General features: G+C 37.4%; 3 protein-coding genes across 8 annotated transcripts; 1 reads left to right on the forward strand and 2 right to left on the reverse strand.

The window, feature by feature from the left end:
* The first annotated feature begins 218 nt into the window (after nucleotides 1–218).
* Nucleotides 219–3041, forward strand: LOC114719138 (protein Iojap, chloroplastic). Of its 2 annotated transcripts, none has more exons than XM_028904609.1 (5): nucleotides 219–559; nucleotides 936–1062; nucleotides 1557–1695; nucleotides 1807–1895; nucleotides 2455–3041. In XM_028904609.1, the coding sequence occupies exons 1-5, from the start codon at nucleotides 290–292 to the stop codon at nucleotides 2487–2489; spliced, it is 660 nt and encodes a 219-aa protein (XP_028760442.1). In that variant the 5' UTR covers nucleotides 219–289; the 3' UTR covers nucleotides 2490–3041. The 2 variants fall into 2 exon arrangements, with proteins under 2 accessions (XP_028760442.1, XP_028760433.1); XM_028904600.1 differs by having other exon boundaries at nucleotides 221–559; nucleotides 2420–3041.
* Nucleotides 3042–3563: 522 nt separating this feature from the next.
* On the reverse strand, nucleotides 3564–7648 carry LOC114719733 (uncharacterized). Of its 2 annotated transcripts, none has more exons than XM_028905254.1 (4): nucleotides 7480–7648; nucleotides 6064–7197; nucleotides 5293–5629; nucleotides 3564–4414 (listed from the first exon to the last, which is right to left on the reverse strand). In XM_028905254.1, exons 2-4 carry the CDS (start codon nucleotides 7112–7114, stop codon nucleotides 4399–4401), a joined length of 1404 nt encoding a protein of 467 aa, XP_028761087.1. In that variant the 5' UTR covers nucleotides 7115–7197; nucleotides 7480–7648; the 3' UTR covers nucleotides 3564–4398. The 2 variants fall into 2 exon arrangements, with proteins under 2 accessions (XP_028761087.1, XP_028761094.1); XM_028905261.1 differs by having other exon boundaries at nucleotides 3564–4249; nucleotides 4350–4414; nucleotides 6064–7648.
* A 1069-nt stretch (nucleotides 7649–8717) lies between these two features.
* Nucleotides 8718–13722, reverse strand: LOC114719744 (serine/arginine-rich splicing factor SR45). Of its 4 annotated transcripts, none has more exons than XM_028905287.1 (12): nucleotides 13433–13722; nucleotides 12455–12523; nucleotides 11832–11920; nucleotides 11368–11414; nucleotides 11183–11263; nucleotides 10931–11096; nucleotides 10646–10853; nucleotides 10496–10561; nucleotides 9895–10014; nucleotides 9447–9513; nucleotides 9335–9369; nucleotides 8718–9233 (listed from the first exon to the last, which is right to left on the reverse strand). In XM_028905287.1, the coding sequence occupies exons 1-12, from the start codon at nucleotides 13651–13653 to the stop codon at nucleotides 9164–9166; spliced, it is 1239 nt and encodes a 412-aa protein (XP_028761120.1). In that variant the 5' UTR covers nucleotides 13654–13722; the 3' UTR covers nucleotides 8718–9163. The 4 variants fall into 4 exon arrangements, with proteins under 4 accessions (XP_028761120.1, XP_028761107.1, XP_028761128.1 ...); XM_028905274.1 differs by having other exon boundaries at nucleotides 10496–10564; XM_028905295.1 differs by having other exon boundaries at nucleotides 10646–10850; nucleotides 13433–13719.
* Between the last annotated feature and the right edge of the window lie 3931 nt (nucleotides 13723–17653).

Raw genomic sequence — 17653 nt, forward strand, 5'->3', positions numbered from 1 at the left:
AATTTTTAATTTAAATTAGCGAGCTGACATTTGACTTTAGAGGTATTAATCATTTCATTTTGCCAAAAAAAAGAGAGGAAATTATTTTTAACCGGGAAAAGAGAAAATATAAATCAGGATATTTATAACGTTACCCGTGCCGTCACGACATCCAACGACGGTAATGCAATGACTTGACTTGCTTTCGTTAGTTTTTCCCCAAAGGAAAAAACTGGCATTCGTTATCCTCTTCTCTCATCTTTTTATTTCATAAAATATCTGTTGCCTCTTCAGTCTTGCTAGCGGGACCATGATAGCATCAACTCTGCTATCAGTGGCCGGCGCCGATGCCGGCGTTGCTGCGAGGTTGTCATGCGAAATCCGTCAACTGGGTCATGCTGAATCCTCGCATTGTCCGAAAACCAGGAAGCTCTTCAGCTGCTATGATGGAAAGGGTTGCCATTCGCAGCAGCTCAAGTGTTTTTGGAGGATTCCCAGCAATAATAATCCAAGTTTGAGGAAGAGAAACTCGCAGTTGAGATATGCTTACGGCAAAGAAGCTGAGGACAGCTTTTTCTCGGTATAGAAATTGGTTTCTTTCTCGTTTTGCTGTTGGCTAATAGAAATGCCAAGCGCCTGTTTGGTTTTGAAGAAGATTGTGAAAATCGGGGGCAAGATAATTTTGCTCATGCGTCCTTTTTTTTTGGTTAAGTGAATTGAAAAGGTGGTTAGATCGGTTTTTTAAGTTACATATAACATTATAAGGTTTTCCCCTTTTCTGGGAACTTAGGTTTCAGTTTTCATTTAGCGTCGTAAAAAGAATGAGGAATCTTAGCGCTAACCAAGGATATTTTTTTTTCTTAAAATTTTTTAACTGTCATTGATATAGTGCATTGTTAAATGCAAAGCGAAGCTTGAGGAATCCTCATAAGTGATACAATCTATATTATTTACAGGATGTGAGGGAAGATACTGATGAGATGTACGATGAATTATTTAATAAGAATGGGAAAGTAGTATTTAGCAGAAAAGACCCGAAACCTGCTACTGCAGAGGTTGATGATGATGCTGACAGCCTTTCATGTAAGCTGATTAGCGTTATTGAGAACTAACTTGCTTGTAGCATTTACCATACTGTGTTCAAATATCTAATTATTTTTCTGTTAGATTCTCTTAAGGATGATATATTACAGATATAAGATTCTTGAAAGTCTAATAAATTGTTATGCAAGCATCACTATGTAGCTTTCTGGTAGGTTTAAATAATAAAAAAAGGAAAATGTGATTTAGAGGATTTAAGTAAGCTGAATGGAATGAAAGCAATGGGAAGAGCAATTAGGCGTTATGTAGAATTGTGATCCAAGCAGATTTATTGGTGTTCCTTCCCCTATAACATTGCGTTAATTTAATTCAGGAAAAAAAAAAATTGACCTATATCCCCCCCCCCAAAAAAAAATACATTTCTTGTATTTGTTCTGTCCAACAATTTCATCACATTTCTATTCAGTTTCTTTTGGATAGAAAGTTAAATTTCTTCAAACCAAGTACACTGTAATTGTTTGCTCTTGTATATGTAGTTGCCGTGGAAGTGGCAAGGGTTGCAAGTGAGGTTAAGGCAGCAGATATAAAGGTCTTGTTTGTGAAGCCACTAGTATACTGGACTCGATTTTTTATCATAGCTACAGCATTTTCTCGTCCTCAAATTGATGCTATAGGGTATGGACTTCATTGTTATTTGTTTTATAACCAACTGGCAGTACTTGAGTTTTTCTCATTGAATATATAACATTTTAATTTATTCATTTTGTTTTTTTGATGCATTTTAAGGTCCAAAATTAGAGATATGGCGGAGAAGAAATATGGGAAAATTCCATCTGGAGACTTAAAACCCAATTCATGGACCCTGCTGGACTTTGGTAAGCGACTTTGTATTATGAAAGTATGACCTGCGAATAGCAATTCTGGAATTATAAATTCAAAACTTGGATATACCCATTGGAGTTTTGTAGCTCTACCACCGAACTGATCTGAACTTGTATGAAGCAATTGTCCTTTTACTAGAGAACGGCATGATGTGTGCAGTAAGAGCACAAAGTAGTGATTGGTTGTTATTGTTGGTGATATCACTTCGCAATCTACCTTTTATACGGACTAATTCCTAACTTGAGAACTGGACCATTACTCACCTTCAGCGCTTTCCATTCCTGTTATTGCGCCTCTGATGTTAAACGATCTGGGAAGTAGCAGAGAGAGTGGCGCAAGGTTTGGGAGTGTGTATGGATCCATTTTCTATCCATCCTCTCTCACATATTTAAGAATTACTTCACAAACTTTAAACTTCAGAGGACTTAAAATACGTCCTGGATTAAGTGTCTATAATCCTGATCTTGACACTAGTGTGTGTTGTTTCTTAATAATTGAGTTTATTTCTTGATCACAGGTGACGTTGTTGTCCACATATTTCTTCCCCCACAGAGAGCTTTTTACAATCTGGAGGAGTTCTACGGTAATGCAACACCAATTGAACTGCCTTTTGAAAATCAACCCCCATTTCGTGGTTGAGCAAAAGATTTGATTTCCCTGAAGAGCGAAAAAGCATTAAGATGATGCACACAATTGATGGCCAGCTTTGAGAATCTATAATCACGGCCAGTTTTGGTTTGAAGTATGCTTATCATTTTGGGTTTTGCTCTGCTTCCAGCTGGGCGGGGGATCCCTCAATGGTGGCAGGGGGAAGAGGAAAACATATGCATTCGGAGGTTTATTCTGACACTGGATATAGAAGTGCTAGTCGATCCTTGAAAAAACTGTAATATGGGGGTTTGCATAAAGGTTATTGTTTCTGACTTGGAATGAAGGTTATTGTTTGTCACTTGGAGTGAATAACACCGCACAGATGATGCTTTCCTGGCCGATTTGATTAATTTAAGTTGTATTTGTTCTTTAACGGTTTGTGTGAGCATTAGGCTGTTAAAAAGACATATTAAGCAATGCCATCAAAGATAGTACCATATTGTTCTGATGCTTCACCATTTTATTATATCTGCAGTTTGTTCTGAAAATTGCAAGCACCTACAAGATTACATTGAGCTTGTTCATTTGTATCTCACTACAACTTGTGGTTAAATGTACCAGCGAAAGATTAAACTAATGAAGTTATAAGAGATGGTTTAGCATACGTAATGAAAACTGATTATTCTATTTAAGCAGTGTCATTGAAGATAGAGTATTGTTATTCTGGCGCTTATTAGACTACAGAGATTAGATGATATTTTTTTTCAATTAAAGCATCATAAATACATAATTAAATTGAAGAATTACACGTATTTTTTTATAAAATTATTTGCTTGTTCTAAAAAGATAATATATTTACTAAATTTTGGTGGAAAAGTGCAAAAATGATAACAAAAGAATTGAACGTAAATCTCTTCCTTCACTAAATGGAACAAATGGGTTATCGAAGGGATTCTGCGAGATGACTTGTTACAGCCCCATCTCAGCAAATTTCAAGTGCCAACAAGGACGATGCTTGTTGGACTGCACTGCCTTTGGTATAATGCATCAATGCAGCGTAAGTTTTTTTTAAATAGATAGTCAGAATCATATTAATAACAAAAGTATGTTACACTGTACCAAAAAAGGAGGGACATAGAGAGGTATGAACAAGATTGTAAAAGGGTTTTTCATTTGCCCGGGGGGTAAGACATTAGAAAAAGCCCGTAGCAGAATCCTCACGTCGGGCCAGATGACATGTTTCTCGGAAGCAACGCTCTTCAATGCATCGAGAGTAACGTGTGAAATTGTAGCTTCAGATAGCATCACGCCAAAATTAATTATTAATTCAAAATAATACACGAGGAGGGAAGGCTGGAACTGATGCTTTCAGCAGATTGTTATTGTATATTTTGATACACACACGAGCATTCATTACTTTCTTTCAGATTACTCAAGAATGACAGGAAACTACAAACTTGAGGCAGACCTGATAAAAGTTTCTAAGCTTCTTCAGATGAACGTATGTGATTCATGCAGTTTTTTATTTTCCCGCTGTGGCAATATGTCGCATGACAAAAGCTCGTTGCTCTTCTAATCTGTACAAGATACTTGACAGAACGATTGCCGACTACTTAGCCGTTCAAGTTCAGATGATTATGCTCTTCCTTTATACTGGATCAGGACCTCTAACATTCCGCCGCAAGTGAGTTTGTACGAAAACTGTAACATGTCTATGAGTTTAACGCAGCAAATGCTTTGTCTTTCTTTGCATCAGCTGCACAATGAAGGAAGACCGCATCCAGAAAGAGCAACCATGAGATTCAAGGCAAGGCAATTCAGTGACAAGTCTACCATGTTCCAGTGGGAAAGCCTACCCACGCAAGACCTTCACATTGTGATCAATGGTTGACGAAATGAGGGAAATCAAGGAGACTGATTCCTGCAGCCACAAGAACAATACACAACAAGTTAATATTACCAGGAAATCATCCTCAATGTCATACTAGCCAAAACACAACACAGATTATGATCTTCACAGATATTCCTCTGAGATTCACTAGTCTGCACAATTAATTGATGCATCAACTCCGGCTCTAATTTTTCTGCCTACACTAATAGCCATCCATAAAAATCTAGGTATTGCATATCAAAGTTAAACTACCATCACAAAAATTATAATTTATTCTGTTTCTTGCTCATTATGTAACGGAATTGCAAGAACCCCTCACAGGCTTCTACTTCTTGTTCTTCATCTTTCACTTTACAGACATGGCCTGAATTCCTGCTCTTTCCAATTTCATTAATGGATATGCAAGAAAATGTCCGTGAAAGTAGAAAAAGATCAGCATTTTTCCAACAAAAACGTATGGCCAACTCAAAGACAAGGGCAAAAATCTATATCATTTGATAGCTTTTCCTCCCAACTGACTTTTATGTTACAAAAGGTCTCAGCATGCCTCTAGGATGCTACATCGAACCTCATTACAATAATGCAAAGTTAGGGTAATCTCGTAAGTTCTGTAATTCAAGCTTCAATCTTAAGATGCATCTACTCTTAAAATTTATCGCCTTGAAAGCAAAATATGCACATCTTCAGCTTTAAACAAACTACAACATTTTCACCATACAGAAAGAGTCGATCAATACTCTAAGATATAAGAATTACCCCAGGAAAGTAATTTATTCACGTGAATGTGTGTGCGCGCGTGCGTGTAAATGTAAGGATATGGAGACATCTGCCACGTGCTGCACATGGTCATAATGACATGAAACTTGCAAAAAGAGTTAACAGTTAAAATTAGCCAAGTTTTGACTAGCCTGTCCGGGTTATGATGCGCTAATGTCCAACCAGGTTCATATGCTTCGAGAAAACCAAGCTTTGCCTTATTAGGTAGATCATGGGGATGGACAAATGGCACTCCAGGTGGCCAACCTATCTCCATCCGTATATTGGCACATGGGCTATCCATGGTGTGAATGTGACTTTCACATTCTTTCAAATTGCAGAACCGCAGCTTGATTCCTTTCTTATCTGCAATATCCTGAACCCTTTCTTTCAATACTCTCTGAGCCTCAAGCCTTAATCTCTTGGAAGGAGGTAGAGGTTTACTTTTTGTATTTTGCTTCCTCCTCCGCATCAATGTTTTCATAGATCCTGTACCAGCATTTCATCGATCCAAGGACCTGCTGTTAAAAACTTGTTGCTAAGGACTACTCTTAAAGCAGAAGCTACACTAGTTCAACATGAAAACAAACCAACTCATGAAATTATTAGCACCATTATAAAGACTAGTTTTAGCGAGACATCACATGCTAAATCTGTGCTATAATAACTATCAGGGCTACCACAATGTATGGAAACGAAAGCACATAGATGCGTGCTTGGCTATTAATTACTGCTTGCCAGAAGCTCTAGAAACAATGCCGATTCCCAAATTGTCAGTCATCAATTTCATCAGAATTAAAAAACTCAAGATGTGACAAATCACCGTAATTATCCTTCAAGAGAACAATAAGAAATTTAGATTGAGTTCTGGAGAATACAACCAACCAAAAAACAGATTACAAATGCAACTAAATGCTGCTTACCATCATGGTTTGGTGGAAAATTGAAGCACTGGAAACCATTTCTGTTAAGGAGATGATCAGTTGAGTGAGATCTTTGCATAAAGTCATCCACAGGAACAGGAAGCTGGAACTGTGATTCAACTCCATGGCCTGCTGCCCTCATCTCTGAACAATTAAGACTGGCCATAGATTTAGGCATGAGTTTAAATGTTAAAGAACATCGCCCAAATATATTTCCTTCCATATTGACCTCAGTTTTGCGAACTGCAGGATTCACATAACCTGCAGTTGCCTGATAGAGAGCAAGCCCAGGATAAACAACAGCATCTTGAGGCCCCAGGTCTCCATCCACAAGAATCCACCGACCTTGAAAGTCTCTTACATATAAGCCTACCTTGTCCGACTTAACAAGAGATATCAAGCTTTTATCAACCTGATGATCGTGATCAGGATACATTACCAATTGGCCATCCTCTTGAGTGGTTATGTTGTGGTGTTGTGCCCCCTGAAATGATGGCCTTGCATGACAGCATACAGACAAGACTGAAGATGAAACCTCCCTACTCCTAAGGGGAACGTTGTCCAGTATTTCGGTAAATGGAGAGCTGCGCAAATTCAAATGGAAACTAACAGCATCAAGAATAACCCTTGCTGCTCTTCCAAATATAGCAAATATGTCTGGCAAACCTGAGGGAGGGAACTCAATTGCGTTGTTTGGCTCTGGAGGTGTCAACCCTGGTCTATAGTCATAGGTCTCTTGCCACAAATGAGGGTCTGCATAATAGCCAGATGTCTTGCACCACTCACGAGACTCACTAGTATGGATTACATCTGAAGGTGGATATGACTCTCTTTGATGAAAGTAAAGGCGAGCAGATTCCAAACCGGATCTTAAAAGAGCCCCATCACTAGCCGGAAACTGGATGATGGCAGCCGAAAACTGAGCCAGTGATTGTGACAAAGTTGAAACAGATCTTTTATAGGCATCAGAAGGCAAGCCTTCCGAAGGAACTAGGTCGGTAAGCTTGACACAACCCAGTGATGCCAGACCACTGCCCGCCATGGAATCCATCACTCTGCCTCCTAAGTCCTACCTTAATCCAGATAAGTTCAACCCGCCAAAATTCCAATTACAAATTAAAAAGTTACCCAAATCTCCGACCAGAACGGTTTATGCGATGCAACATATTGAAACCAAACATGGGCTGGGAAGCTTCGAGTCACAAAATTGAGCAGCGTTGTAGCGTTAAACTGTGTTTCGCAGTTCAATTCTGACAGGATTAAAACTCAATCAAGCTCAAAGTTTTCTTCTCGAATCATTAGAAAGTGTACTAACTTGAAAGTTAGCTCTAAAGATTCAAATTCTTCAGTTTAATGGGAGGCAAAGAATTGAACATTTTCTCGCGACAACCCAGGCAGTGTGGATACTGTTTTTACCTTTTCTTTGTCAGTCCTTTTCATTTTGTAAATATTCCATTGCAAATTTGGGTGCCGTGGGGATCAGATGCCTTATGCTCTTTACAATCTCCAAATGGGAAATGAGGAAACGCGCGAAGAGAGAACAATTTGCGAATGAAGATATCAAATGAAACTCTGCGGGGAAAAACCTAAACAAAATTTCGGTCAAAAAACCCAAAAGAGAGAACCATATGACCATCGTGGGAATATGAGAGAGAGAGAGAGAGAGAGAGAGAGAGAGAGAGAATGGGTCGGATCTAAGCTTAAGTCCAAGTTGCCGTGCGGTCGGGTCAAAAATGAGTTGTGAATAAGCAGGCATTAGTTTTTTTTGAACTACATATTTTAGATAACATATTATTTTGGAACTTTAACGCCCCCGTTTTTTAAAATGGGAGTTTATTACGTTATACTACCTCCGATTTTAAATATAAGAGTTAGTTAACTAATTTGAACAGATTAAAAAAATAAATTCAATTAATTATTTGTAATAAATAAATATTGTCTTTTTTTAAATATCTTTACTAATCAAATGTATTGATTAAAATTACCACTATTAGAAAGATTACTTTAAAATAAATAAATAAATATGAGAGATAAAATAAATTAAAATCTTATATTAAAAACCAAAATAAAAATCTAAAAAAATTTTATATTAAAAATAGAAAGTAGTAGTATTTTATTGTCATTTATTGGGGGGAGAAAAAGGAAGGGTAAAAGCCTCCGTACTTTGTTTGGACGCTAGGTTCCTCACCTATGAGATATCATTAATATATACAATTAGCTATAAACTCAACTTTCCAACTCCAGGCAACACACATGTCAAGCTCGTGTTATTTATTATAACATCGTTTTAATATAATTATAGCACGTCCAAAACTTACAATTAAAAATAAGAAAAATATCTTAAACATCTTAATTTTTCTTTTTAAGTCTCAATTTCATTTGAGTTTCAGTTTGTATTAAGCATTTATTTATTCAAAAATTCTGATACACCAACAAATCAAAATACTACTTATTTCCAAATTTGCAAATAATAGAGTACAACTCCACACTTCATACAGATAAATTGATTTTATTTCAAATAGTTTTATTACTGCCTGCTTACGTGATGAAACGTGTCGCTGCCCTGCCTCCGTACTAAAATCTTCAGATGAGCGAATCGACCAAAACAAAAATGTTGAGGGTGAACTTGAGGATAAAAATTAAGGTTTTCAAGCTTGGCATAATAAAATATCAGATACTTAAATCTTAGTGCACTTGAGGAATTGAATCTATCATCCTCTACAGTCCCACATAACCTTGCAGGGAAAACCTGATACTCCAACCACAGATTCAATACAAGATCCATTGGGTCCCACCAAAAATCGACGGTCATTAACTTATACTGAGACGTACGATTGATCTGGTTGCTAGGAATAAACGCATAATCTCCCAAATTTTGGATGTTCAAGAACAATAACTAAAAGCACAAGACACTCTTGTCACACGCAGATGAACGGAACACTACCAATAAGATGATAGATTTTAAAAGAAAAGGTAGACAACATGGCCAAAATACATTTCCTAGTACATTATAATAGCCGAAGTATTTTTCTCACCACTGGCAGCATGTTAATAAACACATCAGGAATGGAAAGAGGCACAACCCATTTACAGGAATATTCTATGGTCTGCGAGCTGGGGGTGGTGAGCTGCTGCTGCTGCTATTGCTGCTACCTCTTCCTCTTAAAGGCCTACAATGATGAAGAAACCTTAGCACGCCAAGGAAAACTACAGTAATATGTAATTAGCAATAAGTTTGCCTAGAAAAGCAACACTGGCAAATAAACATCACCTTCTTGGACTGCGACTCCTGGATCTCCGGGATAACTGTCAAAATAATGAACGACTAAGCAAGAGAAAATACCAAGCAAAAGCAACACCCTCTAGGCAAAAGCAGCACAAACCTTGCGAGGACTTGGCGAATCAGAGTAGGATGATGATGACCTTCCACGCCTCATAGGTGGCCGACCTCTGTCAAGAGAAATATATTATGTATGCTCAATCGGATTAGTGTATGCAAAACCAATAGTCCCAGGAATGGCAGTGTTGAAGCTTCTCATGTAACTTTAGATGCATACAAATGATAGTGCAATATATCAAAGGGCTGGTAAATGTGATTAAAACATTAACTCAGAGATAAATTCTTTTTCTGAATCTAAAACAATAATTCACTTCTACAGTTATTTGTCCTAATAAGAAGTCATTTTCTAGCACATGCAAGTCTACAAGCCTGGAAGCATCAACATTAAATTCTATCATATCTGTTTGAGTATTAGAGCAAAGTATTTTTTATTAAATGGGAACCGTTACATACTTTGGGTAAAGGGGGATAGGAATATAAAGTAAAATTACCTCCGTGGAGGTGGTGAGAATGATCTTGATCGTGAGCGTGCAGATCTCCGTGGTGGAGAGCGACTTCGTCTGCGACTGATCGGAGATCTTCTAGGACTACGAGCTCGTCTAGGTGGTGAACTGGGGGGAAATATTTAATTTCTTTAACTAATGGTTAACACATAGTTCCATGTAACGTGCTATAGCAAAATGCACATAGTTCCATGTAACGTGCTATAGCAAAATGCAAAATAACTGATAACAATATCAAATTCTTAAAAACCTAGGCTAAAGCAAGTAACCACTCCGGCTAGAGCAAGTAACCACTCCAACAAATCCTTTATATTATACAGATTTTATTTATCGTCTGTTGGAGCATCCACGTTCCAAGCATGGTTCACCGTAATATTCATCCCTTTGAAATTCAGACAGTTTACCGACTCAGCTGGGTATGCCAGACGTCCCTCAGTGAGGGAAAAAATTCAAACGGAAATGCAGCATTACATAATTTAAAAATCATAACTTGATAAAGATGAAGAAGCATTGGTGACTCAATTCTCTATATTTTTGTATATATCATGCTCATTCACAAATAACAAACTAGACACAAAAAGAGGATTACCGGCGCCTTGGAGGAGGAGGAGAACGCCTGCGAATTGGACTTCCACGCATCCTTCTGGGGGAGACCCTACTAAAAACATGAATTAAATTAGTACACAGAAAACTAATAACCAAGTAAGCAACAAGTGTATGAAATTAATTCCAAGCCAACCGTGCAGGAGATCTAAGGCGCCTCGGTGGAGTTGGAGATCTGCCTCTAGCAGGGGAGATAGGCCTCCTCCTAGGAGGTGTGTCTCCACGACGATATGGTGAGTCCATTCGACGACGAACAGGAGAATCCAGTCGTCTTGGTGATCCAACTCTTCGAGGCACAGGAGATCTCCTTCGGGGTGAAGGAGGTCTTCTCCTAGGAGAAGCTGCTATCACCAAATTTACAATTTAGTTACAGTGAAAAAAATCACACACACACCCACTCACCAAGGCATCAAGAACATACATTCTCTTGGCCGCTTTGGCCCATCTTTTTCAGCATCTGCACTAGCATTATCAGCTCTAGGAGCATCTCTCTTTGGAGGGAGAGCAGAAGCCTTTGAGGGTGGTGAAACCTTCTGCCTTGGTGGCAAGGTAAATCTGGCCTTAACAATATTACCATCGATTTGGGCCTGCATCAAGAGAATTACTGGCATCAATTTCAAATGCAGCAAGTTTGATTACAGAAAGTAATCCTACTCATTCCATAAAGACCTACACCATCCATGTACAATAAGGCTTTTTCAGCATCCCCTCTTGTCTTGAATTCCACATATCCATATCCTTTAGGAAGGTTAACCTGAAAAAAATTAGAAAGAAGACACAATTAAGCTAAAAAGTCTTAAAACTTGTGATAGTAAAAGCATCCTAGAAACTATGACGCAATACTTAATACACACTTACAGTTCGATCCATTGCCAACTCCACATTTACAACCTCACCAAAGTTACCTAATAAATCGAAGTGCAAAGGCTAGAGGTCAGAACACTGCAACATCTTTTACAAGATTAGTTCAAAAACCCTTTACAGTTAGTAGATCACCAAAAAAATCTCATGATTGTCAAGACCCAAATGCAGTGAAATAAAACAGCCATACTTATTTGCTATAGATACTAATGTTGTAATAAATTATGATTTGATATAGATCAATGAAGTGGAAACATAAGTAGTAAAGAAACTAGATACATAGGCCTCAGTTCCTAAATTCTCATTAAACCATTACAGGATATTACCAACACTATTTTTTGACCAAGGCAGTTAAATGTGAATTCACCAACGGTTCATCCAATTATTACAAAGGGATCAATAAAGAACTCACAATACAGCTATCGCAAAGTCAAAGAAATCAGAGAAAAGAATTGACATACTAAATATTTCTTTCAAATGGCCTTCATGGACATTCCTGCTGAGTTTGTCTATGTGAAGAACAAGTGATTCACGAACAGGGGAAGGTTTCCTGGCATCAGGCATAAAAAGTGAACACCCAAGCAAATGATGCGAGTAAAAGGTAGAAAGGTCCTACAAGTAATCGAATATCAAAGCCTGAAACCAAGATGTTGTTGAACCGCACCTAAACTTGATAAATTACATCAAAATTTTAAGGGGAAAAAATAGTGCAAGTCTTTGAACAATATGAGAATCCACCAAATGAACTCTAAAATCTAGCAGAAGCTATTTGCAAACTAAAATGTTGAACGCAATGTTTGCCTAATGTAAACAATAAGGACTTGCTGATCATCACCAACTATCTTCTATAGTTCACACTTGTCAGCAGTGTTCCACTTCCAATGCCAGTCATCTTATAGACTAGCAAGATATCCAATGTCAAAAATCCACATTGTAACAATGTTTTTAACAAAAACGGTGATCAAGCCAAAATAGAAAAAACAAGAATTGGATGAATAATTTGAATTCTTTGCCACATAACATTTCCAGGCAAATTGAAACATTTAATGCAACACCATTAAGTAGAAAGACATAAGTATCACACCTGGGGGGTGGAGATATCCTTTTAGATGAGGGTGGAGGAGATCTACCTCTCCTAGCTGCTTCAGCAGGACTGCAAGATAAAATATGTGTGAAGTATCAGAACCAATCTGCCCATAAAGCACAGTAACAATATCATTCAACAGGATGTGCGGGACCATCTGAATTCAGAGAAATCAGAGAAAATTACTTCAAGAATCATCTTGGCTATTTCATACGCAGAATAATGCTTCGTCCTGTCACTACTAGATTTTATGATCAAAATAGAGTTGTTCTGAATTATATCTACCTCGTAAGAAAGATTGCAACAAGAACAAACTAATATAATAGTAAGATTCTAAATAAGAGCACCCCCCTCAAAAAGAGGGCGCATTGTTTGTAAGTCCGAACTGAAGGTTTCTTGAAAAATGCTCCTTTTATAATGAAGTTTCCATAATTAAAAATCAGCACCGCAACTGCTGATGAAAATATAATCCACTCTCGTTAATTCAGCAATCAAGTGAAATGGACAGCGATAAGCTCTGCCAACTCCGCCCCAAACCCTCAGGCTTCAACACTTAGCTGCTGAAGTTCTATTAGGTGTCATTTGTCACAACTTCGACAGAAATAGTCAAGGCCAAATATTTTAAATCACTTTTCACAAAACTGCACCAATACCTGTTTATCTTAATGAGAAAAAAGAATAAATTGAACGTAATCAAAGAAGAGAACAAACAAGAAGCAAAAGAAAAAAATTATTTCCTATCCAGTAGTGTCTCAAGATTCCAATCAGTGGGAAATCAGTAGTATTCCAGTTCTTTAGGTTATACTGGAATCGTACATCGCACAATTCCTCCAGTCAATTGAAGCAAAAGACGAATTGCATAAAACCCAGTCCTATGTATGCTCCGATTTTCCTAAAATTAAAACCTCCAACCTTCGTCAAAATGGCACGCTGAAATCTTTCAACTTAAAATCCCAACTTGTAGACGATGGGGCATACCTTTTCCTCCTTGGAGGAGGGGGACTTCGGCTTCCTGAACTGACACTGCGGGATGGAGAAGAGGACGAGGAGAAGGATCTGGAGCGAGAGGGAGAGCGGGAAAGGGAGCGAGAGCGAGAGCTGGAGCGGGAATCGGAGGGAGAGGAGGACCTAGAGCGCGATGAGGAGCCCGAGATGGAACCAGACGGCGGTGAGCGACGGCCTCGCCCAGGTTTTGCCATGGCTAGGAGCACAGTAAGAGAGATGGAAACCCCTCAATAAACCCTAGGAAGTGACACAGGACTGAATCCAAGATAAGAAAGGAGAACTGACGAGAATAGCCTATCCCCGTTCTGTTTTCCGATTTGGTGCGGGTCGTTTTGAACCGGTTTTGACCCGACATTGAATGGTCGATCCAAGATTTCGTGAACTCCATCCGGTAGTTCTATTTATAGAACATATAGAACGGGAAAAAAAAAGTTTTTTTTAATCCTATTTATAAGTCGTTTTATTAAATTTTTACTATAAATGTACCATATTATCTTTTATTTATTATAGTATAGATAGTTTTTTTAAAAAAAAAGTATATATTAAATACGGATAAAGTTGAAAAGTTGTTATATTTTAATAAAGAGTTAATGTAATTTAAGGTTTTTCTTAACTGTGTGAAACATATTAGAAGTGTTTATAAATAGAAATAGAGGAGTAAATCATAAATGCGAAAACACGCCTAATTTCTTTTTTAAGTTTTTGTCCTTACTTAGAATCTACATTATCATGACTTTTATCGTTTTTAATGACATTTTGATCTTTTAATTGAAAAAACTAAATGGCCATCGTTTATCACCTTATATTTGTATTTGTTTTTTGTTTCATGTTTTTTTATAATTATTATAACTGTAAGACTTTGTATTTTTCTTCTTTTGAAAATTAGGAAAAGTCCCATATTGTAACAAGCTTAATTTTTGAAAAAAAAAATTTGTTAAACATTTGGTTAGCTTAATTTTCTTTTATATGGTTTCCATGGTCACAATACAACTTGAAACTCATGCCCAGCCTCATTGCCTGTTGCTTGCAAACTTAATTTATGAAAAAAATTTGCCGTCGCAAAATTTGCTTTTTGTAAGTTTTATCACCACAAAAAACATGCTTGAAAACTGGCTGGAGACAGAACTAATGAATAATCATAATTATGAGCTATATTCCAGAAATATTCCCACTAATATTCAAAAGCTGGATTGAATTTTACATCGAACCTCTTCAGTTCGATGTTCCCATGTCAGACTAACCTTGCCTGCCTTTTCTCTCTCTCCTTTCTTTTTCTTAAATGTAAAAAAGCAAACCTTTCTTCGTCAAATTAAATTAACATAAGCAAGGGGAAGAACAGCAAGCTCTGAGAGCAAGAGCAAAAATATTCTGCGACTCAACGTCGCAACAATCCCAGAAGAAACAGCAGCACAGAGTTGCACAACTGCAATTAAGCAAAGCAACAAAGAAGAGACCAAACAAAGCTATTAGTATTAGGAACTGATCTGAAGACAAATTAGAGAGTTCGTAAAACTAAACGAAAAACAGAGAGACTTTGATAATGACTTGTGATATCTCACCATCCCTCCCAGAAGCCATCACCCTTACTTGTGGTCTTCTGTGGAACACTTTGTTGGGTATCCCCAGAAACAGCATCCCTGGAGGGGTAAGGATACCCCATTGGTGGTGAATATGAAATCACTGGTAATTGGTAAACGTAATATCATTCATTAGTATTATACCCAGATACAGGGCAGACAGTGAAGAAGCTTGAAGGAGTCACTTAAACTGCGATAGGAAAAGAGAGGCAGCGACGAAATAGATGATAATGAAGGATTTTGAGAAAGACATTGCTAAGCTGTACACACACATACATATGGGTTGGCAGGGGCGGCTAAGGTAGCTCAGTGGAGAGTTCGAATATTATGAAAGAGTGTGAAGAAAGATGAGTGTGAATGGCCCTTATAAGGCTGCTTCTTGCTCTGTTTCTCTGTGTTTATTTACCCAAAGACACAGAAAGATAACGGAGACAGACCATAAGAGGGGGAAAAAAGATTGAAGACGATGATCAAAGACAACTCAATTACTCTTGAAGACGATGATCAAAGACAACTCAATTACCCCATTTATAAAAACAACGACAATCTTGATTTGTGAGCTACATAGAGATCGGGGAGTGGTACATATTTGATTAATGCAATATAATATTAGGGGGATTGCTTAGACGTCATGAAGCAGCGAAGTTTAGGCATTTATAAAGCGGCCAAGCTTGACCAATTGACTTTGAAGGTTATATCTTCAATGACTTTGAGGTGAGATCAAATTGGCTTTTGGTTTCACAAAAATACTGTCCGTTCTTTCTTTTTGAATTTGACTCTCGTAACTACTTTCCTTTTATGGCTGATGACACGATTGGTGACCCAACCAAACATGGAAATAAATAAACATTAGACAAAGAAACACGAATCTGTCACTATATAGGCGGCTTCATTGTTCTGGAAGAATGGAATGAACAGTCCCAAAGGTTTTCAAGGATCAAGGATTTATATCAAAGAAGATATTCAGGTACAGATTGTATTCTAGAAAATTTTGCTACCTTCACAAAAAAAACAACGCTATTTCATTACAACATTTTAAATTGGGGTCTTTGAGGAGAAACAAAATCATGATTTTAAAGGTGTTTTTGCCATATAAAAAGTAAATATGTGAGGAAGTTTGTCTTGATTTGAAAAAAAAAAAAAGCTTTTAAAAGCACATATTGAGCAATCCAAACACCCCTGAAGATTAAACATTCCGGACTTGAATTCTCTAGGAATATAAATGAAAGGTGTCCATTGATATAAATTATCTAGATTTAACACCTTTTTCATTTAGATAATTTTAATATTTTATATTTTGATAAGTAGATTGCTAACAATTTTCTGTTTTGGACTTGAAAGAGATTGTTTGTTCCTCATCCTTGAACTCTTGAGAATAAGCATAGAACTGGGTTTGGTAATTTTGTAATTTATAAGTTGAATTCAGTTCCAAGAATGTGAACATAATACTTAGGGAGTGTTTGGGTAACCCCAAAAGCATTTTTCTGCAAATCAAGGCAAACTCTTCTACATATTTACTTCGTATATCGTAAAAGCACATTTAAAATCATGATTTTGTTTCTATCTAAACACTCCCTTACAAGAAACACGCCCCTTTACATTATTATTATGAGCAGTACAAAAATTGTATGAGAAAAAAATATAAAACCAAAAGGGACTAACAAGAACAAAAAACAGAGAAAGCAATCAAAAGCAGCAATCCAAAATGCAACAACAGCAGAGAGCAGCACAACTGCAATGAAGAAGAGAAAAAGAGACATAAATTAATATTAGGGACCAGTCAATTTGAAGAGAAATGAAGAAACCAATAAGAATTCATTGAAAAAAACACTAAAAAAACAGAAATATTTTGCGAACTTACCATCCCTCCCAGAAGCCATCACCCCTTCTTGTGGTCTTTTGTGGAACACTCTGTTTTGGATCCCAAGAAACATCATCCTTCGAAGGATGAGGAGCACTCACAGTCGGCGGTGGCGGATATGCCATCATTGGTGAAGGATATGACACTGCTAATTCATCATATAACGTATATAATCTCATTAATTAATACTGTTAATCCCAGTTACAAACACAATATAATGATACAGCAGAGTGGTAGCTTGTTGTGAAAGAGAAAACTTACCTGGAGGATCTTGCTGATTGTAATGATGATTCATGGTTGCCAAATAATATTGAAGTTGGCGATGATCTTATGAACTATATGAAGATACAGGTAGACCCGAAAATGAGTTGAGATTGAGATGCTATATAGAACGCACACAAATATATAGGTATAGGGAGGCAGCTATGAACAGTGTGAAAGCGCGGGGGAAAAGGCGGATTTGGGGAAGGGATCGACCTTTACAGGTCAAAGGCTGCTTAATGTTCTGAATTTCCCTCTCAAAGTTGACAATATTATCAACTGTGCCTTTACGATTTGAAATGAGAACCGAAGATGCAGACAATAGAGGAATCATTCCGTGAGTATCTTTATTCGCCGGGGTCCACCATATGCAACTTCAACGTACTTTGGTGATTTGGGCGTTATAAATAAATCCGGAAAGCAATGTTCATAAATAAATATTGATGGTAGGAACAGAAAGGCAGAGACGAAATAGAAATATGATAATGAAGGATT

This window comes from Neltuma alba, unplaced genomic scaffold (assembly GCF_004799145.2).
Source record: "Neltuma alba isolate B1F8T4 unplaced genomic scaffold, ASM479914v2 tig00002178_pilon, whole genome shotgun sequence".
NCBI classification, from domain to species: domain Eukaryota; kingdom Viridiplantae; phylum Streptophyta; class Magnoliopsida; order Fabales; family Fabaceae; genus Neltuma; species Neltuma alba.

What these genes read in the sequence shown, in the direction of transcription:
- LOC114719138 (XM_028904600.1), top strand. Translation starts at nt 290, where the DNA reads ATGATAGCATCAACTCTGCTATCAGTGGCCGGCGCCGATGCCGGCGTT. An exon ending in CCTCAAATTGATGCTATAGG is followed by an intron (nt 1,696 to 1,806) that starts GTATGGACTTCA and finishes ATGCATTTTAAG; the next exon opens with GTCCAAAATTAGAGATATGG. An exon ending in ATGGACCCTGCTGGACTTTG is followed by an intron (nt 1,896 to 2,419) that starts GTAAGCGACTTT and finishes TCTTGATCACAG; the next exon opens with GTGACGTTGTTGTCCACATA.
- LOC114719733 (XM_028905254.1), bottom strand. Translation starts at nt 7,114, where the DNA reads ATGGATTCCATGGCGGGCAGTGGTCTGGCATCACTGGGTTGTGTCAAG. An exon ending in TTTTCCACCAAACCATGATG is followed by an intron (nt 5,630 to 6,063) that starts GTAAGCAGCATT and finishes ATGCTGGTACAG; the next exon opens with GATCTATGAAAACATTGATG.
- LOC114719744 (XM_028905274.1), bottom strand. Translation starts at nt 13,653, where the DNA reads ATGGCAAAACCTGGGCGAGGCCGTCGCTCACCGCCGTCTGGTTCCATC. An exon ending in CCTTATTGTACATGGATGGT is followed by an intron (nt 11,097 to 11,182) that starts GTAGGTCTTTAT and finishes CTCTTGATGCAG; the next exon opens with GCCCAAATCGATGGTAATAT. An exon ending in ATTCGCCAAGTCCTCGCAAG is followed by an intron (nt 9,370 to 9,446) that starts GTTTGTGCTGCT and finishes TTATTTTGACAG; the next exon opens with TTATCCCGGAGATCCAGGAG.